This window comes from Bufo gargarizans, chromosome 2, assembly GCF_014858855.1.
Source record: "Bufo gargarizans isolate SCDJY-AF-19 chromosome 2, ASM1485885v1, whole genome shotgun sequence".
Taxonomy (NCBI): domain Eukaryota; kingdom Metazoa; phylum Chordata; class Amphibia; order Anura; family Bufonidae; genus Bufo; species Bufo gargarizans.
Window position 1 is genome coordinate 129300180 of NC_058081.1, and position 26670 is coordinate 129326849.

Below are 26670 nucleotides of genomic sequence, written 5' to 3' on the forward strand. Positions count from 1 at the left end.
ATTCTCCCCCTTGCAAGGGACTCCCTTCATCTACACTCTAAACCATGTACTTTTCCCTATCTGTTCCCGCGTACATATAGACCCGTACACAACCAGGAAACAGTCCTATACAGCTATCTATACCCCAAACAGGGTCTGTGTCAGCTTTTTAATTTATTTTTTAGATCTATAACCCATTTTACCCATATCCTTTACCCATTTTTTATCTATTTTCTATTTTTCACTTTTATCCTCCATTTTATCATTTGTGTAAACAATCATCCAGCCAAAACACTGAACCAATCTATTACTTATGGATATATATTACATTTATGCTTGTGTTTATGTTTTCGTCTTCATCCATTGATCCATCCACAATTTTCTATATACAGATATAAATGCGTGTATGTGTGCTTGTACGCACGTATGTACACACACAGTTTCAGCTATTGTTCAACTATTAATATTAATATGAATTTTTGTATATTTATACTTTTACATTATTTACACCTTTGATTCACTACAGACTGCTGTAACAACCATATTTTTTTCAGACTTGATAAAGGGGTCCTGAGTACCCCGAAACGAGTCGTCTTTCCAAAATAAAAAATCTCGTATCCAAGCTCGGGTTGTGATTTGCGCCTTAAGTCCATTGGCTCGCCGCATGTATCCAGTGCAGACGAGACCTGTTTTTATATATTCCAATACCCACCCAAGTGGCGGTTTGGTCCCCGCCCAGGGTTATTTCGGACACCATCCAGCAGCACCAACCCAGACAACCTCAACTCTTCAAACCTCCCTCCACCAAGGTTGCACCACAATCAGTGCAAACCAAACCAGGTGAGCAACTTCACTCATCTTGGTTAGGGGGAAGGGACATCTATCTGTTTACCCTCACCTATGAGCGCCTTCTCTCCTCTCTTGGCTATCTGACCACCCATCTGCTGAGGCAGTTCTCTTCTAGAGACAGAGTTAGTAAACTAGGTAGAAGACTGTCAGTCATCAGCAAGTGGGCAGGGAGAGCAGGATTTCATGAATAACCATGACTCTTCTCAGGTGGCTATGACTCTTTTCCAGGCCCAGTCTGCAATGGTTGTGATGTTGGTTCTAGGCAACCACTTACTTTTAACTTATAAATGACAAATAGCTGAAATCAACTCACCTGTCTCTACTTTATGCTGCCGTTAGTATGGGCATCATAAAATTGATGACAGGTTCCCTTTAACTACCCTGAGGTGACCAGCCATCGGCTGCTGTTTTTTTTAAAATAACGGGGAATGCGCATGGACATGCCCTAAGCACAGGAGGAAGAGGCCTAGCTGGCAAAGAGTGGGTAGCAGCCTGCAGAAGGACTGAAGACTCTGGAAGGAAAACAGAGGAAGAGTGGTGGAACTGGGCTAGTATAGAAAATAAATGAATAAGATGGCGAGTATGTCTGCCTAGGAGAGAGGGATGGTGGTGGGAAAGGGCCCCCAATGTAAAACTTTTCCTTCTCTTATTATTATCCTGCACATTATAACAAACAAGTAAACAATTTTTATAATTTGAAAAAGAGGAAGAAAATGTTTATTGTGTCTATTTAAATACTGGGGGTCATTTATTAAGACCGGCGTTTTAGACATCAGTCTTAACTCCTATAGCTGACGATGGATCCTCTGAAGTTATATAGAGGTGCCGGCCTTTACATAACTTTGGCATATCCAGCGCCAGTCTATATGTAAGCCAGCTTCCTTGATGCAGAACCATGCCCTTCCTGCCCATCCCACGCCCACCTGGTCTTTGTGCAACAATCTGCGCCAGAAATACACCTATTATAGGCGTATTGCTGGATAGTAAATGATCCCCACTGTGTATTACTTATAACTACAGTTATGGTAATAAAAAGTGGGTTGTGAGTGAAGGTCCTTAGTTAATTAGCTTTATCTTGTAAACACTTTACATTACCGATCTTGTATCATTCCTGTGTTAGGCCTCTACTACATCAACAGATTATCTGACCAATGTCTGTCCTCTCAGACCAATAGTTGGTGTGTATAACAAAAGATCTGTGTGTGTAAACAGTCATCTGACCAATGATTGGTCAGAAAATCTGTCAGAAGGCATTATAGCTGTATTCTGATAGTTTGCACTATCCTTTATACAAGGTACTGTACGGTCATCTACACGAAAAGATAACTCCTGCATTGCAAGAGCTCAGCTAAGGCTGCTTTTACATTTGTCAGATCTCAAAATGAGATCAAAACGGTTCAGTTTGATTTAATGCACCAGGATGCATCTGTTCCGTTACGATGTCGTTGTATTAACTCAAAATGGAACTGCCAGACGATCTGTGGGCTACTGGATCCACAGATGTTGGCAAGCTCCCAGTCCCTCCTGTGAAAGTGGAAATGAAAACTGGCACCTCACTGCCCAGGAAGATGCAGTATCTTTTGAGTATGGCACAGTCAGATGTCGTATCTTAAACAGTCTGAGACTTTTTGAAAAAGGGGGTTATCACCCTTTTAACACTCTTTTGTACCCTGTGAAAAAGAAAAGTGAGAAGGGCAAACCCACTCAGTACCAGATTCTACATGACCTACGTGCTATCAATGAAGCCACAGTTTTTAACACCCCCAAGGTTCTCATTCAACACACCTTGTTGGCTCAGGTTCCCGCTACCTCTACCCACTCCACTGTTATTGATTTGGGAATTGTTTTCTTTTCAGTACTACTACATTCAGACAGTTGGTATTTGTTTGTCTTCACATATGAGGGTAAACAGTATACCTGGGTGGTACTGCCTCAGGGGCCCAAAACTCGCCCAGTGTGTATATTGCAGCTATGTCACTCCTGTCCTTTTTAGCTGATCATGGCTGCAAGGTGATAAAAAAACAAAAATTAAAATTTTTATTTTGCTGCATTACTGTTACCTTCCTGGGATGAAACATGAACGTAAGAAGGCTGTGGAAGACATACCTTTGCCCAGAAACATGAATGCACAAAGGACATTTTTCGGCCTTGTTTCTTATTGCAGACCTTGAATATGCAAGTTTGATGCAGCCTCTTTATGATTGTTTGTCTTTTAGTCCCTTCCACCTTACAAATGAGGTGGTAGATGCTTTTTATGCCCTAAAGTTGGCAATTTTGTGCTCCTGCTCACTGGGCCTATCAGATTATTATATTTAGATTGTATTGTACAGAAATTAATGGCCATGCCTTAGCTGTATTAACCCAACAGCATGGCGAGCAATAACACCCTGTGGCATATTATTCAGCCAGGCTTAACCCTGTGGCCAAAGGTGCCCCACAATTCATGCCATCTGATTTTGATGCACACAAGCTGTGCTGTCTTATTGACTGCCTTTGTGCACGGAAGAACCCCACTGATGCCAAGTATCAAAGCAGAAATCATTTATTACAGGAAGTTAAGCAGTTTATATATCATCAGAGAAGAGGTTCCTCTACTGAGGCTCATGCCATTGTTTCAGTAGCTATAATTTTGTAACATCTTTCTTTTACTGTTATTTTTCCTATCTTTCACTCTGGGCTGTGGTCACATGACCATGTCCATGCACCTTTTCTTATTTCCTGTGATCTGTCAAAAGGCGAGTCAAAGCAGTAACAGAGGCAACGGTAGACGAGTGACGTACATGAGGTCACGAACTACAGGAGCATACCTGGTTAAAAAAAACATGGCAATCCTGGAAACCCCCTTTAGGCAACCTGGACTGTAGCTCAGAGTAATAATGTATATATATATATATATATATATATATATATATAGTGGTGGTTAAACGTTTGTGAATAGTGATATGCGAACTTCAAGTTTTGAAGTTCGAGTTCGGGTTCGGGTATATGCTGAATTGCATTATGGATTCCGTTACCACAGACCATAACGCAATTCCATGAAGTCATCAAATGAGACAAAATATTAGACTTGATGATTTATTTATTGAAGAAAGTAATCTAAAATCACATGTCTGTGAGTGAAAAATGGAAAGTGGACTATTACACAACCTGATCCTGGCATGATCTTTGTTGGCCAAGGACTCTTGGAGAGAGTAAAGTATTGAATTTTCTCCATTTGTACACAATCTTTCAGACTGCGCATTGATGAAGCCCAAACTCTTTAGGGATAATTTTTTTAACATTTTTCCAGTCTAATGGGCATCAACAACTCTTCTTCTCAGGTCCTCAGAAATCTCCTTTGCTCATGTCACAATACACTTCCACAAACATGTTGCATAGGACATAGTTTGAATTGATCACTTTTCTTCAAATAAAACTGGTTGTCCACTCACACCTGATTTTGCTACTCCCGTTCATGTGATATTGTATCATTTTCCTCAATAAATAAATGGCCAAGTCAAAAATTTTAGACTTATTTGTTTGGTTATCATTATCCACTTTTAGGACTTCCAGTGTAAATCTGATGTAGTTTTAGGTCAAATTTATGCAGAATATAGAAAATTCGGAAGTGTTTTACAAACTTTCAAGCACCACTGTAAGAAATAAAAAATAAATAAATAAAAATCAGGCTGAAATAAGAATCAGTGCCAAATAAGCAACTTCATAAAGGGATCATAAACCAGTCATTGTGTGTGCTAATATTTTATTATAACACGGTCTACAGGTTGCTAAGGGACTAGAAATGACTAGCAACATAACATTATTAGAATATTTTATTTTTACTGAATAACAATACATGGTTTGTGACAATGGATACAGCACTGGGAGAGGCACATGGTAATATATAGTAGGTAACATATGCAAAAATATAAATGACAAATTCTGATAACAGAAAGTTATGCCACATAACAAACCCAGCTCCATTTCACTTTTATATGGCTATTTCTGAATTATAAAAAAATAAAAAAATTAATTCTGATTAAAATATGAAGTATAGTGGCCAGCTAGGTAGCACTGTGATCCTAAATTCAAAGAGGTAGCATCTGCATGTAGTTCATATGTTTGTGTGGGTTTTCTCTTGGTGATTTTTAGCGACCCTCTAAAAGCATACTGATGGGATTATACATGTAATTGTGAAATTAGATTGTGAACCGCCCTGTGGACAGGCACTGTTGTGAGTGATAACATGGAACTTACCGCACTGCAGAATATTGTTACCACTATGTAAGAAATAAGGAAGTCAATAAATCTTGACTGGCACCAGTGCAAACTTCTTAAAGGGTTATTCCAATCTTATAAAGTGATGCATATAAGGTATGCCATTAATTTATCATTGGTGCGGGTCTCACTTTTCTGATCACTGTGTGGTACCCCAGGCCAGGGAGTACTACCATTGCAAGTGGTTTGCAATGTCATTCTATACACTTTGTTCATCAGCAGATGGGGTACAGTTAGCAGTGTGCAGCAACAGGAATAATACTTACCATGCCATTCCATTCCTCTTGGTAGGAGTGGGCTAGTCCTACTTCCTGTCAAGGGAGGGGCAGAGCTAGTTAGAAGGAGAGTAGGAAGGAAAGTGAGGAGTGAGGGAGCATGTAATCCATCTCCCGCTCCTTCAGTCCATTACTACCACAGAGGCAGCTCATCTAGGAGAACAACATTGCTTCAGAGAGACTGTATTGTACTAGGCTACAGAAGACTTTTAAACTATGAAGTATTTGTGTCAGCAGAGTGATCAAGCAATCAATCAAGACTCTGCTGCAAGGTGGTGGGAAACATATTAAGACACCATCACTAGAGTTTGGGACATAGTGAGAAACCTGCATCATACGGTGGACAGCTATAGACACAGATGCCAGAGTGCAAGCATAGGGTATGGAATTCAGAAAGAGACATGTGCTGCTATGTTTTTCACTATATTTGTTCTATAATCTCTGCTAATTCCTTCTCATCATCTTTTTTTCACTGCACAAAACACCAAGGAAGCCACTGCCATTGCCATCATCTGCACCGGCTCCTCAGGGGCTCACTGCAATTGCACTGCTATATACGTCCTTTCCTGTTTCTCTGAACTGTGCTGCTCCCAACCCCAGCAGCCGGGAACTGTAGCATGGTCACATTCTATTGAGGGTGAAGGTGGTGGGAAACACATTAAGACACCATCACCAGAGTTTGGGACATAGTGAGAAACCTGCATCATACGGTGGACAGCTATAGACACAGATGCCATAGTGCAAGCACAGGGTAGGGAATTCAGAAAGAGACATGTGCTGCTATGTTTTTCACTATATTTGTTCTATAATCTCTGCTAATTCCTTCTCATCATCTTTTTTTCACTGCACAAAACACCAAGGAAGCCACTACCATTCCCATCATCTGCACCGGCTCCACAGGGGCTCACTGCAATTGCACTGCTTTATACGTCCTTTCCTGTTTCTCTGAACTGTGCTGCTCCCAACCCCGGCAGCCGGGAAACTGTAGCATGGTTCCATTCTATTGAGGGTGGATTCAGGCTAACCTTAAAGTGATTGCATACCCTATCAATTTTCATTAACAATCACATTAAAAGTTAGGAATGAAATTTCATGTTTACTACAAAATGACCATCAGGTTACAATACATTGTGATGTGTTTTTTTATGTTTAACCTAATTAAATCTACCAAGGCCAAATAAGAATGTGCAAAGTCGTCTTGTCTAAATTAATAAAACCATTATGACTGCTATCATTAACATCTCATTTCCCTTATGACCTTATCATGGGAGCCTTTTTCCTATTTATGCATAATGGAGCATGCATATTTTAGAATATAAGACCATCCTTCCCAGTAAACTGTAAATGAAAAAAAAAAAGAAGGACAAATGAAAACTGGACAACAAGTCAGACTAGACACTATCTACTTCATTTATGGTAATTAAAATGGCTGACTGATGCCTCTCCAACTCATTAACTTTCGCTCATGTAATTTTGATCCCAAAGTTAATAATTATGGTCTCAGCTGGAAGACAATAGGACATCTCTTGCTAAACCCTTGATATAAGGAAGGACAGTCATCTCTGATTTCACTCATTGCAGGCAATAGGAAATAAGGTTTAGGCAATAATTGAATCCATTAGCCTGCACAGACCTATACATCCTAACCCGGTTTGCCTTTCCTTGAAGTGCCATCTCTACTTATGAAATATCATTTGTATATCCTATCCTGGACCATGATAAAATTTGTCCTCCAGTCATTCAAATAAGTGCAGAACCTGCCACTTTAGATGTGATTACCCTTCCTATGAACTTTATAGCAACCTACAGATTTTTCTTCAAACATTTCTTGCTCTCTAAAATTTAGCTTTCACCATACAAACATACAGAATATATTACAGTGAAGACTCAGAAGAGCCTTCGGCTGGATCAGATCTATTGCTATGCACTGTAAAATGTAATAGCTCTAAGGAAATTGTTGGTTTATTTTTTATAGTAAAATACAATACAATATCATATTTCATATCATATAAAAAAAAATAATAATCTAAATGCAGTCTGGACATAAAAGGTGAACACTGTGCTCTGTGTGAAGATACTTGCTGAAGGATTCCATTATGGCTTCTACTATTATTATTATTAGTGAATTTGAAACTTTAAGGGGTTGTCTGATGAGAAATAAAAATTTAAGAGTAGTCTCTAGGTTGTTTTTTTTTTATTTTTGGCCCAAAATTCCAAAATGTTCCTGCACTGTAGTCCTCCCTTCCACGATCAAAGTGTATTTTTACTACTATAGCTCACATGACACCTTCCTAAACTACATTTCCCAGCATCCCATTTCATACCTAGTTTCTCCCTCCACTGATGATTATCTGCATCCCACTCTCACACGAGTTCAGGGAGTCTGACTACTGCTGATGGGCTAGTCACGTGTGCATAGTATGCAGATATAGTATCCGTGGACTTGCATATAAATGAATTAGTGGAATGGGCCTGGTCTGCAATGCTAAGTACAGCAGCTATTCAATGTTCGGCTCAATGTGTTGCGAGGAGGCCGCATTACGCACAAGAGTGCTGCAGCCTCTTCAAGCAGCTGACTGGTAGCAGTATCAGGTGTCAGATTGATTACCTATCCTAAGGATACATCAACAGTTTTATAGTTCTAGCAAACCACTTTAAATTTTTTTTTTTTTTTTTTTTAATGACGGGTAACTACTAGCAAGTTACCAAGCACAGTGTCATCCATTGGATAGAGTTGGATAAACATGACGTCTCTGGCCTATGAAGAGGCCACAGCGCTCCGGCCTCTTCAAACAGTGGATAGGCATGGGGTGCAAGGAGTTGGACCCCTGCCAATCCAATATTGATAATCTATCCAGATATAAAAATCTTGGACAACTCCTTTAAAGAGATACAGGTGTGGGAGAGTGCTCAGTCCAGTTGACTATTCAACTATACAATGCTAGAAGCCTCCTCTGCAAAGCTTTCCTGATACCAATTTTTTTGGAATACTAACAGCTTTATTATACAAATATAAAATATTATACACTTGATATTTTTGCCTTGTACTCATATGCTTCATAGGTTGGAGCATTTTTCATATTTTGCCAGTAGAAAAACATCTTTAAAAAAAATATATAGAACCCAGTATGCCAAGACCACAAAGCATGTTCTCTTTACAATGTAATAACATTCCTCAGTATATTTCAGTTTATGGTTCACCTTCCTAGAACAATGCATAAGATGTGTCACATAGTGAAGGGGTTTGCAATAAGTTCTATACTATGGCCCATGATTGTGATGCACAGTTTCGTTTAGATCGTCTCCTCAGACTTTGCCTTTAGTGTGTGCCTTTACTGCATAGACAACCCAGCGAGCCTTCCTCTACAAGGTCACCTAAATCATCTAATTTGAAACTGCAGTACCGTGATAGACTTAGTTGCGTGTTGGAGACATCTTGTTTCTTCTAAAGAGTAGCTCTGTCAGCTCTGCTACTCCTGGGCTTTGCTTGTCTCTTCTCATGTGTGCTGCAGTAATGTCTCTTCCTTAGGTGTTTTTCTTCTGTCATTAAAGGTAGCATTTGTCCCGCTGAGAGCACCAGGAGAGTTTCTGCTGTTTACATTATGTAATGAAGAATCAGCGTTGCTCAAGCTGAGAACCGGATTTCGCTCATCTTTCTCCCATACCGTAGAGGTCATATTGATTATGGCTGTGAGGACGATCTGTAGCACAATTGATTCTATGTGTGTTTTTTTTTGCATAACAACACTTAGTATTGATTTTAGGTGATAAAGTGATGTTCTACTTATCTGCTTTTGTGTCATATTTTGGTGCATTAGCGGCAAATAATAATTCACCACTGTGCTTCTGTAGACAAATGGCACAGCATACAGGATACTTATGACTGACAGCTCGGCATGACCGTTACTCCAGCACTAAAAATATAATCTAAATATCATATTAGATTTCACTTTCTCTTCCTATGGGTAACTGTCGTGTTTTCATCAAAAATGTTACTGCTTCAGCAACATTATGCATAAAGCAATTTTTAGTTTCTTCACATACCACTGTTTTCCTTGATTTTTTTCCCTTAGTTATGGCTGTTTAAACATTTACAATATGAGGACATATTTCTCTGAGGCCAAAAATGCTTTCCCTCACTTCCCATACACACTTGCTGTAGCCAGCAGCTCCCTGCCAGCCAATCAGATTGGAGTACTGAGAGACACGCCTCCTCACTCTGAAGCCTAATGCAGGCATGAAGTGTGAAGGATCGCCCCTCTGTCTTCTGTTTATACTAAAAGGAAGACAGACAAGCCCTAGCAATGGTCTTTTAAGGGAGCAGTGAAAAGGGACAGAGGACATTAATGAAAGCTGTTATAAGGTAATTACAGATCTTTTGACAATCATTGACAGACTAACTGAGGTATACATGCCTAGCTCTAATAAACTAGCAAATAAAAAAATAATATGACAGTTACACTTTAAAATTTACAGATAAAATGGATTCCTAAATACTATAGGTTAAAAAATTAAAATAAAATATACAGGGTCATTTATCAAACTGGTGTAAAGTAGAACTGGCTTAGTTGCCTATAGCAACCAATTATATTCCACCTTTCATTTTTTACAGCTCCTTTGGAAAATGAACGGTGGAATCTGATTGGTTGCTATGGGCAACTAAGCCAGTTCTACTTTACACTAGTTTGAGAAATGACCCCAATAATTTGTGTTAAATATCCATTAAAATACAATAAACAACAATCTATAATATATCCTGCAACCAGACGTGAGGACTAGCGATGAGCAAAGCAAGCTTCGGATAATAGAACCGAAGTTGCTTTGCTCAAAACTTCGAATTAATGCTGTACGAAGACCCGTCTCCGTATAGCATTAAAATGTATAGCCTCCGATGAGGTGAAGTTAGTTATTTGCGAAGTCTCGCCAGACTTTTTTGAACAACTTCAGTTATGCTACATCTAAAGTCTCTTCGTTCAAAACTTTGGATTAATACTTCAAAAAAACTCTCAGGCTATGAGCTGAGCGCTGCGATTGGCCAGCACTACAGCCTGGGAGAAGGAGACGCCGGCAGGCTCCACCCAGTTGAGCCAAACATATGAAGATACCGGAGCCTATACTGGGAGAACGGAGCGGCGCCCAGGGATAATAGTAAGTGCAGGGAGATCCCTGGGCACCGCTCTCCATGTCTGTATGCTTAGTTTAGATTTTTTATTCTAGTGAAAGGTCCTCTTTAAAACTTGGATCCAAACTAGGCTTTGGTCCTGAGGTTGGTTCTCCTTTTTAAAAATTAAATACCAAAGTTATTCAATGAAGTCTCCCAAGATTTTGCGAATAGCTAATTCCGCCTCAGAGGCTGTCCATTTTAATTCTGTATGGCAACGGATCGCCGTACAGCACTGAGATCCGTCATAGGGTCTCAATACCCCAAAAAATGCTTCCATTTTGTCTGCATTCATTGTCAATGGGGAGAAAACATAACTGAACAGAATGGAATGCTCCAAAATGCATTCTGTTACATTCTAATACTGGAGAACAAACCACAGCATTCTGCTGTTTGCTTTCCGTCCTGGGATGGGTTTTCTCTGACACAATCTGGAACAATAGAAAACGTATCCGTCCCCCGTTGACTTTCAATGGAGTTCATAACGGATCCATCTTGGGTATGTTGAAGATAATACAACCGGATCCGTTCATAACTGATGCAGATGGTTGTATTATCAGTGACGGAAATGTTTTTGCTGAACCCTGCCGGATCCAGAAAAAACGCTAGTGTGAAAGTAGCCTTACTGCTGTTATATGATAGTTGCCTTATTTATTCATTGTGCTATATGAGTTACTGTATATTAATGGATTACTATGAATTGCGAATAATTAAATGTCCTAACATCCGGTTGTAAGATATATTGGTGGATCCTGTTGTCTTTTATTCTATTATAATGGATATTTAATAACAATTCCATTTTAAGGGAATATTATGGCTTTAGTTTAGTTTTTTATTTGAATATCAGATTAGTAGGAAATTACTCAGTGATACAGGATCCTATGCATCAAGATGCCTATGTACTGTTTTAGTTGGCAGACTATCTAGAATAGCCTTACAGAATTAATAGAGTTGAGTTTTACTGTAGCTTCTTGCTTTAAACATCATCCATCACTATAGAGCACTTCTTTACTTTAGGTCATCTACAAGATACCCAAATAGAGAAATGCTAATATTAACCAAGTAAATAACATGGATGACTATTGGAAATCTATGAGAAGTTTGCCAAGGTCAGACAAAGAGTGATATAAGCCCATGGACATAGGCCATGGGCCCCTTATCTAGCAGAATTACTTTGATATACTTGATTAATGGCCCTATTACAAAAGTCAAGTATTGGGAAAATTATTGGGGATGAATGTTTGCATGAATGCTTGCTCCTAATAATTGTCCTATATAAAGATGCTCCTGATCACCCAACTAACAAGCAAACATTCGCTTTTAAGGTTATTGCATCTTTCTTGCAGCATCTTAAATCATCATTTGCAGGCAGCGCATGTAAGCAGGGATTTGCTGCTCACAAACAATGAATCTGTATGGGGATGAATGATCGTCCTAGCACTGGTTCATTTCCATAACAAAGGGATGATTGATACTCTGAGGCTCAATGAGCAGCCAATGATGGTCCATCTGCCCATATAAAAGGGTCCTTAGGCTCATAGACTTTTGAGGAGCACTTAAATAACTTAAAATTGCAGTAGAAAACAACTGCATTCAGAAATACAGGGTGGGCCAATTATATAGATACACCTTAATAAAATGGGAATGATTGGTGATATTAACTTCCTGTTTGTGGCACATTAGTATATGTGAGGGGGGAAACTTTTCAAGATGGGTGGTGACCATGGTGGCCATTTTGAAGTCGGACATTTTGAATCCAACTTTTGTTTTTTCAATAGGAAGAGGGTCATGTGACACATCAAACTTATTGGGAATTTCACAAGAAAAACAACGGTGTGCTTGGTTTTAACATAACTTTATTCTTTCATGAGTTATTTACAAGTTTTTGACCACTTATAAAATGTGTTCAATGTGCTGCCCATTGTGTTGGATTGTCAATGCAACCCTCTTCTCCCACTCTTCACACACTGATAGCAACACCGCAGGAGAAATGCTAGCACAGGCTTCCAGTATCCGTAGTTTTAGGTGCTGCACATCTCATATCTTCACAAGCATAGACAATTGCCTTCAGATGACCCCAAAGATAAAAGTCTAAGGGGGTAAGATTGTGAGACCTTGGGGGCCATTCAACTGGCCCACGACGACCAATCCACTTTCCAGGAAACTGTTCATCTAGGAATGCTCGGACCTGACACCCATAATGTGGTGGGACATCATCAGTGTGTGAAGAGTGGAAGAAGAGGGTTGTATTGACAATCCAACACAATGGGCAGCACATTGAACACATTTTATAAGTGGTCAGAAACTTGTAAATAACTCATGAAAGAATAAAGTTACGTTAAAACCAATCACACCGTTGTTTTTCTTGTGAAATTCCCAATAAGTTTGAAGTGTCACATGACCCTCTTGCTATTGAAAAAACAAAAGTTGGATTCAAAATGGCCGACTTCAAAATGGCTGCCATGGTCACCACCCATCTTGAAAAGTTTCCCCCCTCACATATACTAATGTGCCACAAACAGGAAGTTAATATCACCAACCATTCCCATTTTATTAAGGTGTATCCATATAAATGGCCCACCCTGTAGATGGTTTGTATTACATTAATAATTTCTTGAGACTTTTCTAATTAAAGCAAAACATTTTTAGTCTCTGAGAAAATATCTGACAAACCATATTTTGAAACCATTTTTAATCTACAGATAGATGTATGATGATTGGGTCAGTATCCCGAGAAGACACTCAGACCACTCTTTCATATCTCATATGTTGATTCAACAACATCTCAAAACTTGTTCAATATCTGCTAGTGAAATATAGAATTGATTTAACATCCAATTATTATTTGAAATAAGTGTTCATTCGGAAACCTTTATTTTCCTGTCAAAGAGATCTTTATATCTTAAAAAGGTTATAGGAGGCATCTCAAGTGATCTCTAAAATTGCAGGTGCTTAAAAAGCTCAGTGACAAATTGGCTGGAAAAGCACTGCAAAGCACAGACTATTAAAGTTAATGGCATCAACTATTTTTGAACGTGCCCCCAACTATGAAGTCTGATGCCAATAGTATTGAGAGCATTATTTTCTTCTACATTGCCAAAGCTTTTAGGAGTTGAAATATCAGAAAAATTACCATTCCCGAGAAGAAGAAAAAAAAACTTTTTTTTCTCAGATGTTTATCGTCTTTTTACCATTTATGATATAATTTTCTCTCCATTTGCAGGCTCAGTGTTCTTCAGTTCAAGATTTTGGAATCCACTATTAACAGCTGTTAAGTACTTTGCTGTAAATATTGTACACACCACTACTACTGGATTGTTTGTGAATAATATAAAGAGTTGCCCGATTTACAAAACCCATGATCAAATATCTCATAAAGTAATTTTGAGTTGACAAAGAAAAGTCCTACATTTAGTATTGTCATTTGCCAGAGAGGCTACAAATAGTGCCTCTAGTTTCGGAGGACTTTGGTATGCCTGCACATTACACATATAGCCTATTGATTTAGATAAAAACTGTGTAATGCTACATTTTCCTTGTTGCGCTACAGAGAAATTGAGCAATTGAAGGCAGATTCCATACAGATTGCTGTTGGGGATCTCAGCAGCAGGACACCCAGTGATCAGCTTATAATCTAAGGACTTTTCTAGCAAAACAAAAAATTGGGAATCATTTATTAAGGCTCCTTATTGCAGAAGCTGACCTTAAAAAGTAACAGACTCCCAGTTTGTAACTTTTTAAATGCCCTTGCATCCAAATTTAGGTGAACACAGTGTTTCAGTGCCACCCTCGCTACTAGGGAGGAGTGGTAAGGGGTGGGGGCATAGTGTGGCGGGGAAATCAAGATTCACTATCATTTAAGCCAGTTTCCCAACATCATCACGTCACCATGTGAGATTTCGAGCAGTGTCTTCAATGAAGATGGCAACGATGGACTCTACGCGAGCAAATTGATAACATGAGTATTTAAAAAAAAATTTTTTTACCCTGATTAATATATATATTAACCTGATTCATCTCTGAAAGGCCTTAATGGTAACCTCAGATGCTGCACTCAGTGATGAACGCGGCATCTAAAGGGTTCAATGAGGGTGGGGCCGCCCAATCTCCATTTCCTGTCATTTTGTCCACCACATATAAAAAAATGCACTTTCTGACAAAGTAATTAGTCGCAAATCAAATTTCTCTGTGAAGTTCGGCTGAGCAGCCAAATCAAATTTTTCATAACTTTGCTCATCTCTAATTAATATTATAATCATTATTATCACTATTATAATATCAGGTTAGTAAAATATTAAAGTATGAGATATCTGGATACTTCAAGTAACAGCAGCTGATGCCATTGTCTTTTTTTTTTTTTTTTTTTTACAAATTGCGCAATCAATCTCATCTGCACATGCAGCAGGAGAGGAATACAAGATTCTAGCCCTGTCCCCAGCAGAAGTGATTCCCTGCGCATACTCAGACTGGAAATCTGGTAAAGGATGTGACTTTGGCTGAAACTAGGTTTTTAGAAGAGGAGTCTCACAAGACCAGGTTCCCAGGATGCTGATCCATATAAATTATGATCATTAAGTATATTGTTCTATGTCATCCAGGTAGCTTTGCAAGACCAACTGGGTCCCGGAACCTCTCTCTCCCCCGATCCCCTTTAAATGATGACTCAACCAGCAAAATCTTTGGAATCATCAGAAATCAGTAACAAGTAAGAACTTACAAGACAACTAAACAGTTATACTTACAATTTACTAAGCTCCAGGTGTTGAAAAAGCTGCCAGGACAGTGTTGTCAATCGGTTTCCAGAAAGATTTCTAGAAAGAAAAAAAAAAGATGTTTTGTAATGAAACATCTACAACAATATAAAACATCTAATGTTCCTGGGTGATGTCCTGCAAACGTCACCCTTTTTTTTACAGTTGAAATGGTCCTGGTGGATTAAGGGATATCAGAAGAAAATTTTAAACGCAGCCAACTTTCTTAATGACAGGGTGTCATTAGTCTTCTACAACATTATATTTCACATGACAAGCTATCCTATTGGTTGAAATTATCTAATGAGCCTTAGACTATTGTTCATGACCACCTTGATATCTAGTTGTCTAATTGTCTATATCTGCAATAAGCAGACAATTTTGATAAACTGCAAATATTACATTTACAATCATTTTCAATATACCCAATAAAATATATGGGTAGCTGAACTATAATAATTTTTTCCAACTTTAATGATGGTGCTTTAAAAACAAACATTTAATGGCTCGTTCCTTTAGCAATAATACCTGGCCACCAGTCTTTCTACTGGGAAACTAGTCTGGCAGTTAAAATTGAGTTTTCTAATAACACCTTTAAAGGTGTTGTTCATCTCCAGAGGGTCTTTCTTCAAAAACACCCATGTCTCTGGACCTGCAGGGAAAAACATACTTACCTATATGTAAGTCCTGCTCTGTCACTGCTAAACTCTCGTGCCTGCTTATCAACTTCTTGTTTGATGTGAGTGCTCCATGTGACTCAGTAACATGAAACCTGGAGGACATATTAACACTGTAGCCAGTCTTTGGCTGCAGCAATCACATGATTTACGTCAAACAGGATGTTGACATACAGACATCTGAGCGAGGCAGTGGTGGTGTGGGAACAAAATACCTGGAACCCAGCATGTTTGGCCATAGGGGTGGGTCTGCCTGAAAGACCCCCATAGATGAACAGCCCCTTTATCTTAAGCATATTAAGCATCTTAATATCACAGAAACAATCAGTGACCTCTGATTTAACAAAATTTCACTGTATGTGAAATAATGATGTTATAAACAGAAATAAGTAATCTTATTTGTAGGGTTTCTCTACTTTCCAAATCTATTTGTGATGTGTTTACCATTCTACATTGAGCTTTTGTAAAACTCTGCAAATCTATGTGCCAGTTGTATCCTCTGGGTTGACAAATATACAGCTTACTTAATGAATTCAGCAGATCCTTTTGCTGGACTATTTAAAAAATGATACACAGTGCACTTTGTATATATAGCTAATTTGCTCGCTAAGGACTTTAAACACATTTCAGTGTCTCAGTGTTAGATAAATGTATCATGTTTATTAAAATGTTTAAGTTTGGATTTCTTTGAAATTTTGAGCACTTATCTAAAGTTTTTAAGTTAAATGTCAGATCTCTATTAATATCATACATATTTGTGATTTACCCTAAAATATTCCAATAAAAATTAAAATTCTAGAGAACTCCCTCGGGACTATTCTCTGCTTCTATGTATTTCATTGAGATCTATATCTTAATAAACATGTAGCTATTCTGCTAAACAATTAGTCTCATTCATCCGAGGTCGTTCCATTTAATCCAAGGAAGAAAACTGATACAAAACAAGTATTGAGCAACAGTCTCTGTCCAAGAATGCAGTAAGAAGCTGATGGTATCTACAGAACTAATTTTCCAGTTTTCAAAAATTTTCAGTTCTCTTAGCCACATTTCATTATAGTCCATTATTAATTATGAAAACTCTTTACTGCAAAGAGATCAGTGCACAGAGGCGCCATTCATAATTCTGGCACCGAGCAAGTGACAGATGCATTGCCAGCAGCTACTAGCAGATGAATGTACCTGCATGCAGCTCAGAGATACAAAGAAGAAACCATAGTGTAAGGGTGTTGAGAGCAGAATTTTAGGAGAAAGTTGCAATGTAACACATCTTTATCAGATCAAAGATAACTTTAGCATTCCAAAACTTAAATACAGATGAAGAAATCCAAGTACTGCCAAGCCAAACAAGTCTTCAAAAAACTTTGAATTAAGCAATTCTTGAATGGGTGATTTACTTTACTCCCTCATTTATCTTTCAAAGCATTTCTTCATTCCCCAGATCATTGTTGGAATACCTACAGCTTCTAACAAGTACAACACAATAGTGTGTCGCCACATTTTGTGAAATATTCTCTGTGCAAAATCTTCCAATTACATGCTTCAAGTCATGTTGAAAACATATTCCAAATTTCTACAAAAGTGCATCAATCATTCCATTCAAATGATAGCCTTTAAGAAATGGAAAGTCAAAACAATTTCATCTCTGGAAAAATGTATAACGTTTTGAAGTCATGTATCCACATTTCGGCAAATAAATACAGCAAAAAAATATTGGCAAACTATGTACCCTCAATGTACTGTACTCTAATGACCTCAACCCAAGGTACATTTATATCTAAATTGCAAACTGTATCATGTTCCTGGTCCTGATATCCAGCAAAGCAACATGATAGGGCTGCTCTATGGTCATTATACCTTATGTTTAGAGGAATGCAAGGATCAAAAGTTTTGACAGCTGCTCTCATTGTCAACATTATTTGAGAAACTGCCCCCCCCAAAAAAAAAAAATTGACTCCGTTATAGTACAGTAATGATTTAGTCTAAAGTTAATCAAAACAGACAATGTCAACCAAACAATTGTTTATCGTGAAATGTAACAATAGCTGATCATTTTAGCAAACTAATTAGTGTTAAGCAAACCAAAGTTAATGAAGTGGAATTCAATCAGAATTTTAGGAAAAATTAGATTTGCCATGAGTCCGTATACACACTTACCTCCTCCATTGGATCGTGGAGAGGCCATCTTGATTTAAGAAAAAGTGTCAAAATACTGTCAATATACTGATGTCACTGCACCTGTCCAGCGTGATGATACGATCATATCAATGCGCACTAGAATTGGCGCGTTTTCTTCAATCAAGATGGCCGTGATGGACTCTCTGCGATCAAATGGATGAGGTGAGTATGTTTTTTTTAAATAACTCTCTGTTAGGCTGAATGGGACTCACAATCAGCATCGAACGAGGCATCTGGGGGGGATGAAATGTGATGGAGGTGGGGTGATTGCCGTTTTCAGTCATTGCACCCGCTCCATACAATGGAATGTGATTCGTTACAAAATAACTCAAGTTTTTAGTTTCTTGTCAAAGTTCGGCAATTCAGGTAAATTGAATTTTTGAAAACGTTGTTCATCACTACAACTTATGAGAGACTATGGTTTTCTTGCAAAATAAGTTGACCATATTTAAAATTTAGGCTGCTAGTTACTAGTCCATTGAAAGAGTGTTCCTGGAAACAAGGTTTGTCCTTCGCCTTGCATGCTATCATTGAGCGGGCATGGCCAATTTAAATGACTGTACTGGCCAAAATAATGTGTATGGCTGCGGTGGCTTAAGGACATTCCCTCAATTAACAATCTTCTTCTTGAAGGGGTTATCCTCTTTTTACCATTGCTGACTTACAATAAATATCAGATCAGCGGAGCTCTGACTTCCCCTTTGTCTGTTCAAGTGAATATCACAAAGCCATCCCATAGAAGTAAATTGGGATGCCATAATTGTAATTACACTTGTTCACCACTGCAATTTCTGCGGCAAGCAGGTAAACAGAGCAGAGAAGCGCTCGTACGATCCATTCTGATACTGATGGCCTATTCTAAGGATAGGTAATCAATAGTAAAAATCAGACAACCCCTTTAAGGACCAATCAAACTGTTACCCAGGATGAGATCATATAGTAAGCTGTTCATTAAATAGTATTTATTCAATCACATATGGCCTTTCTAGCTATTTTACTAGTTATTATTAAAGGGTTTTTCCAGTTCCTTAAAGGAGTTTTCTATTTTCTGGTTACTTTTGACCAATGTGTTTGTAAGATGATTATATGGCACTTACTAATATAGCGAGTGTTGACATTTTGTGCTATTTTCTCTGTTTTATAAGGTATGCCCTTTGGTTTGCCAAGTCTTTGTGTGGGCCACACAGAGATCTTGCCCATAAAATGGCTGCTGATGGAGATTCATGTCACCAGGTTATTTCACCTCCATGTGGTGTCTCCTCCATTCAAATACACTTCACTTGCCATCTGCACTTGAACTGTTGGGAGTTTAGTGCAGGTGCAGTATGTTTAAATGGAGGAGGCTGAGCCATGTGTTCCTGCATTAGTGGCCATTTTATGGACAGATCCTCTATGCAGACAGAACAACAGATTTGACTAAAAAGGGGACATGGCTTATGAAATATAGAAAGCGATGCATAACACCTACAAAGCCTATATTAGTAAGTGCCATATAATTGTCTTACATGCACATTGGTAACAAGTAGCCAGACAGTTTCCAATCTCTTTAATATTAATGTTCTATCCTCAGGATAGGACATCAATATGTGAATAGCAGGAATCCAATGCCCTACACAACAGTCAATCAGATGTTTTGCAGTAGCTACAGTAGATCTAGCATCAGAATCCCATGTAAAAACTACATCCTTTCGTGTAGTGAATGGAGCTGGTATTACAGTGCTGTCTGAGATATTTCAGCTATTGCAGAACAGTTGATCGCTAGGGGTTGTGTGGCGTTGGATATTCACAGATCAAATTATGGTCTATCCTGAGAATAGACAGCAATATTAAAGTGTCCAAGAACCCTTGAATTATTTTGATGGTTAATAAAGTGTCATTACATCCTTTAATGAGTTAAATGCAGCTGAGCAACATCATATGAAAATCCTGTAAGGTGCTGACTGTACTCAGAAGCAAATGCAACTTAGAGAGCTGACTTTAGATGCCAGTTATTTGAATCCCACACTTTAAAAAAATCAGCAGTCAGCTACCCACAAGAGGAAAGATTAATTAGTTTTGATCTGTCTCATGGATAATCCTTTTTTTTAAAATCTGGGGATTATGACCTATTTCTGCATTAGGTTTTCTCACATCCAATATTTGAATGCTTGAATGATTGTATTAGATTGTTTTATTTAAAAGAACCTGTTTTATCATTCAGAGTATATTTTTGGACACTTTGGGTGAAGTTACTCCTAAGTTTAGGTTTGGGGACGAACTCATGCAGTTAGGGGAATTACTCCTGGATCCACTTTTAAGCAAACTGGTCATAAGAAGGGAGTGTGTCTTTTCTGCGGACAGGAGGGACATTTTATCAGAGTATGTCCATACAATCAGTGTAAGAAAAAAAAAATAAGGACGTCTAATTCCCATCTGACTCTTGGAGGGGTGAGAGGTGAGACAGAAAATGTTCATTTGTTTTTGACTGGTAGTACCTGATTTCTCCTGACTGCTGAGGTGGCGCTAAAGTACAAACCGGATTCCCAAAAAGTTGGGACACTATACAAATCGTGAATAAAAACTGAATGCAATGATGTGGAGGTGCCAACTTCTAATATTTTATTCAGAATAGAACATAAATCACAGAACAAAAGTTTAAACTGAGAAAATGTACCATTTTAAGGGAAAAATATGTTGAATCAGAATTTCATGGTGTCAACAAATCCCCAAAAAGTTGGGACAAGGCCATTTTCACCACTGTGTGGCATCTCCCCTTCTTCTTACAACACTCAACAGACATGTGGGGACCGAGGAGACCAGTTTCTCAAGTTAAGAAATAGGAATGCTCTCCCATTCTTGTCTTGGGCCTTCTTTGTTGCACCTACCCCTTTATGATGCGCCAAATGTTCGCTATAGGTGAAAGATCTGGACTGCAGACTGGCCATTTCAGTACCCGGATCCTTCTCCTACGCAGCCATGATGTTGTGATTGATGCAGAATGTGGTCTGGCATTATCTTGTTGAAAAATGCAGGGTCTTCCCTGAAAGAGATGACGTCTGGATGGGAGCATATGTTGTTCTAGAACCTGAATATATTTTTCAGCATTGATGGTGCCTTTCCAGACATGCAAGCTGCCCATGCCACACGCACTCATGCAACCCCATACTATCAGAGATGCAGGCTTCTGAACTGAGCGTTGATAACAGCTTGGGTTGTCCTTGTCCTCTTTGGTCCAGATGACATGGCGTCCCAGATTTCCAAAAAGAACTTCGAATCGTGACTCGTCTGACCACAGAACAGTCTTCCATTTTGCCACACTCCATTTTAAATGATCCCTGGCCCAGTGAAAACGCCTGAGCTTGTGGATCTTGCTCAGAAATGGCTTCTTCTTTGCACTGTAGAGTTTCAGCTGGCAACGGCGGATGGCACGGTGGATTGTGTTCACTGACAATGGTTTCTGGAAGTATTCCTGAGCCCATTCTGTGATTTCCTTTACAGTAGCATTCCTGTTTGTGGTGCAGTGTCGTTTAAGGGCCCGGAGATCACGGGCATCCAGTATGGTTTTACAACCTTGACCCTTACGCACAGAGATTGTTCCAGATTCTGTGAATCTTCGGATGATGTTATGCACAGTTGATGATGATAGATGCAAAGTCTTTGCAATTTTTCGCTGGGTAACACCTTTCTGATATTGCTCCACTATCTTTCTGCGCAACATTGTGGGAATTGGTGATCCTCTACCCATCTTGGCTTCTGAGAGACACTGCCACTCTGAGAAGCTCTTTTTATACCCAATCATGTTGTCAGTTGATCTAATTAGTGTAAATTGGTCTTCCAGCTCTTCGTTATGCTCAAATTTACTTTTTCCAGACTCTTATTGCTACTTGTCCCAACTTTTTTGGGATTTGTTGACACCGTGAAAATATGAATCAATGTATTTTTCCTTTAAAATGATACATTTACTCGGATTAAACGTTTGATCTGTCATCTACGTTCTATTACAAATAAAATATTGACATTTGCCATCTCCACATCATTGCATTCAGTTTTTATTCACAATTTGTTTAGTGTCCCAACTTTTTTGGAATCCGGTTTGTAAAAACTGTGGGGATTGAGGTGTTTATCAACAGCGGGGCAGAGGTGCACCTGATTGATGCTTATTTTGTCCGTATGCACTAGTTGTCACCAAGTGCATTAGAGAAAAATATTTCCATTTTTGCTATTGATTCTGCACCTCTAGCTCAGAAGTGCTTATCGCAAGTGGTGCATGATATCAAAATTTAGAATAGGTGACTTTCAGCAGGAATTTATCTTGTGTTTTGTGTTCGAGGGTCTCCCTGCTCTGGTGGTTTTGGATTTGCCATGGTTGAGTAAGCACAATCCAGCCATCGATTGGCAAGCTAGACAGATTCCGGATTATGGTGATTATTGTGTTGACAATTCAAATCGCTAAATTTTCCATGCAAAAGGCTACACTAATAAGCTTGTTATAATATTCTTGTCAGAAGACTACGAAACCAATAGAGGGTGCTATTGAGTTATGAACAGCGCCCTCTATTGGTTTCATAGTCTTCTGACAAGAATATTTATCTCGTCACAAGACTGTGAAACCAATAGAGGGCACTGTTCATAACTCACTAGCACCCTCTATTGGTTTCATAATCTTCTGACAATAATATTTATCTTGTCATAAGACTGTAAAACCAATAGAGGGCGCTATTCATAACTCAATAGCGCCATCTTCCGATCAGGGAGTGCCTGGGGTACTCCCATTGACTTCCGTTATATTAAATTGTATGCGAGCACCCAGATTATTGACCGAGCACTCTGATCTGCCGAGCATAGAGATGCTCGAGCCGAACAAGTATTCGGCCGAGCATGCTCACTCATCACTAGTGACATCCAGTGTACTTTTTCCATACACGCTGCGGACAGCGACATTATCCGTGCAACATCTCCTGTTTAACGTGTGCGCAGCCTAAAAAAAAACTGACATCCAGTGTACTTTTTCCTTAGAGGCTGTGGACAGAGACATTACCTGTGCTACATCTCCTGTAAAACATTTCTGTATCCCAAATATCTGTGACATTGACTGTAATTTTTTCTTAGCCGCTGGTGACAACAGCGTCATTAGCTGTGGTACCTCTCCTGTATTTTCCGAATCTCAAATATCAGTGATATTGACTATAATTTTTTTCTTTGCAGCTGGTGATTGCAGCGACATTACCCGCGCTACATCACCTGTATAACGTTAGCCACTGGTGACAGCAGCGACATAACCTGCACTACATCTCCTGTATAACGTTAGCTGCTGGTGACTGCCGCAACATTACCTTTACCACATCTTCTGTATAACATTAGCTGCTGGTGACATCAGTGACATTACCTGTGCAACATCTCCTGCATAACGTTAGCCTCTGGTGACAGCAGCGACATTACCTGTGCTACAGCTCCTGCATGACAGCTGCTGGTGACAGCAGCGACATTACCGGCGCTACATCTCCTGTATAACGTTAGCCGCTGGTGACATCGGTGACATTACCTGCGCTACATCTCCTGTATAATGTTAGCTGCTGGTGACAGCAGCAACATTAAAGGCGCTACATTTCCTGTATAATGTTTGTGCAACCCAAATAGCTGTGACATTCCCTGTAATTTTTTATTAGCCACCGGTGACAGCAACATTACCTGCGCTACATCTCCAGTATAACGTTTGCACATCCTAAATATCAGTGACATTCAGTTTAGCTTATTTGTGCATACACTTACAAAACCTACACTACTGTATGTGTGACATACTTGCAAGAATATATACCATCTAATATGCAGAAGGTGAACAGTAAGGGAAGGGGAAGTGGCCATGCTGCTGACGGTGGCCCTGGGCGTGGTGAAACTGTGCCTGCTGCTAGAGCACAAGAAACACACTCATCCATGATACCGGCGCAGGACACCACTCTCGTAGTCAGACCAGACCAGGTGGTCAGTTGGATTGCAGCAGATAATGTTTCCAGTCGGTTAACCACCCTGTCTTCCACAAAGTCCAGTCTCAGTAGTTAAGAGACCGGTCAACAGAATCCTCACTCTGATCCTTCTTCCTCCCACCATGGAGAGTCTTGGCAAACAAGTGATCACACACTCGGATATTCCAAGGAGCTCTTTTTTATCGCCATTCCTTGATTTGTGCCTCTTGTCAAGCCCAATTGAAGAGGTACATGAGGAGATCATGTGCAGTGATGCCCAAGCTCTTGAGCATCTACAGTTACAAGAAGATGATGGTGGGGAACAGCAATTAGTGTTTCACGAGGTGGATGATGATGATGAGAGGCAGTTGCCAATAAGTTAACGGCAATTAGTGTCTCAAGAGGTTGATGATGAGACACAGTTGTCAATAGGTGTGGTTGTTATTAGGTCAACAAGTCAGGAGGATGACCAAAGTGAGGAAGTGAAAGAAAGGTGATGAACGATTAAATCACTGATCCAACCTGGGAACGTGGCAAGACGAGTGAGAACAGCAGTACAAAGGGGGAGAGTTCTGCCGCACCGCAACAGACTGGAAGAAGCAGTGGGGTGGCAAAAGGGAGAAGGCGGGCCACACTAAACAGGCCCACAACTTTTCCCCAGAGCAAAGTCTTGTGGCAATATCCCTTGACAAAGGGTAGGTGTTCCGCAGTCTGGCGCTTTTTTGAAGTGCGGACGATGAAAGAATTATATTTTGCAACCTGTGTCATACAAAAATGAGCAGGGGCGTGAACACTAGCAACCTCACCACCACCAGTATGATCCGCCACATGGAGTTAAAGTACCCTAATAGGTGGGCCGAACGCCTGGGTCCACAATCTATGTCTGTGGGTCACACTATTGCCTCCTCTTCCCCTGTGTTAAGTGCTGGCCAATCCCTTGTCGAAGGTGCAGGCCCGGATGCCTCCCGCCCTGCACCTGGACCTTCACAAGCACCATCAGCGAGCACATCCACTTCTGTGTCCAAGTGCAGCATACAAATTTCCATACACCAGGCATTTGAACGCAAGCACAAATACCCAGCCCCCACACACAGGCCATAGCACTAAATGTGCAACTTTCCAAATTACTGGCTCTGGAAATGCTGCTATTTAGGCGTGTGGACAGTGAGGCCTTCTGCAGCTTGATTTCTGCTACCAACTATGTTAGTGGCTCCAACCCCCACTTCTCCTCCTCTGCCTCCTCCTCCACTTCCACTTGAGAATTAATCCCTTGCAGCACCAGTCAGCCATCAGCTGGTAGCTATAAGCAGTTTAGCACTGCAGTGGGGAAGCATAAACAGGCTGTGGTTAAGCTGATCTGCTTAGCTGACAAACAGCACACCGCTGAAGAGCTGTGGCAGGGGATAAGAGACCAGACTGAGCTGTGGCTCTCGCCACTTAACCTAGAACCAGGCATGGGTGTGTCTGATAATGGCCGTAACTTGGTGGCGGCTTTGGAGCTCGGCAAGCTCACACGCCTCCCATGCCTAACCCATGTCTTCTAGTGGTTCAGCAGTTTCTCAACACTTACCCCAATTTGCCTGAGCTACTGGTGAAGGTGTGCTGCGTGTGTGCCCATTTCCGCAAGTCATCAACAGCTTCCGCCAGTCTGTGAACGCTGCAGCAGCATTTTCAATTGCCAGCTTACCGACTGTTGTGCGACGTGAGCACGCGCTGGAACTCCACATTCCACATGTTGGCCAGGCTTTGTGAGCAGCAGAGGACAGTAATGGAATATGAGCTGCAACATGGTCGTCACCTTTCCATTCAGCTTTCGCTCTTCACAAGTGACGAGTGGGCATGGATGTCTGACCTCTGTGAGGTTTTAAGCAACTTTGTGGAATTAAAACATATGGTGAGCATCGTTACCGCTATTATCAGCGTAACCATCCCACTTCTGTGTCTACTGAAAGGCTCACTGCTCACAATGAAGGCGGACGCTTTGCATGTGGAAGAGGTGGAAATTAGGGAAGACAGTACACAGGCTGATAGCCAGACCACCCTCCGTTCGTCTTCTCAGTGCGAATTGGATGATGATGAGTATAAGGAGGAGGAGTAGGAGACGGTTGCCTCCGGTACAGAGGGTAGTACCCACAGCAGGTTTATTGCATCTATTCAGCGTGGATGGGCCGAAGAGGATGAGGAGATTGAGAGTCATCCTCCTGATGAGGACAGCGAAGTCTTGTCTGTTTGGACTTTGGCACACACGCCTGACATTATGTTATGCTGCCTTTCCCGATTACAGGTTGATTACCCTTATCGACCCCCGCTACAAAGAAATCTTCTCATCTCTCATTCCTGTGGTGGAGAGGACGAGCAAAATGGTTGCAATACCAGAAGGTCCTTGTGGAAAAATTGCTCCAAACATTTCCAGCTGACAACGCTGGCGGCACAGTATGCAGTTCCTTGGGCAACCGAGGACGGGAGACGAGGGGAACACACAGCAGTTCCAACAGAGGCAAGGCAACACTCTTCAAGGCTTGGGACAGTTTCATGACACCCTGCCAGCAACCTAACTCTGATGTGCGGCCTAGTGTCATAAGGAGAGAAAATTTTGGGAAGATGGTG

At 40.1% G+C, this 26670-nt stretch overlaps 1 protein-coding gene across 4 annotated transcripts in view; it reads right to left on the bottom strand.

Moving 5' to 3' along the window:
• The window catches only part of NTRK3 (neurotrophic receptor tyrosine kinase 3), a 774406-nt gene that overhangs the window by 455866 nt on the left and 291870 nt on the right, over positions 1-26670 (bottom strand). For all 4 annotated transcript variants that reach the window (XM_044279460.1, XM_044279461.1, XM_044279463.1 and 1 more), the window contains one exon: positions 15264-15332. In XM_044279460.1, the coding sequence (XP_044135395.1) occupies positions 15264-15332 (69 nt within the window). The remainder of the gene's footprint in view (positions 1-15263; positions 15333-26670) is intronic.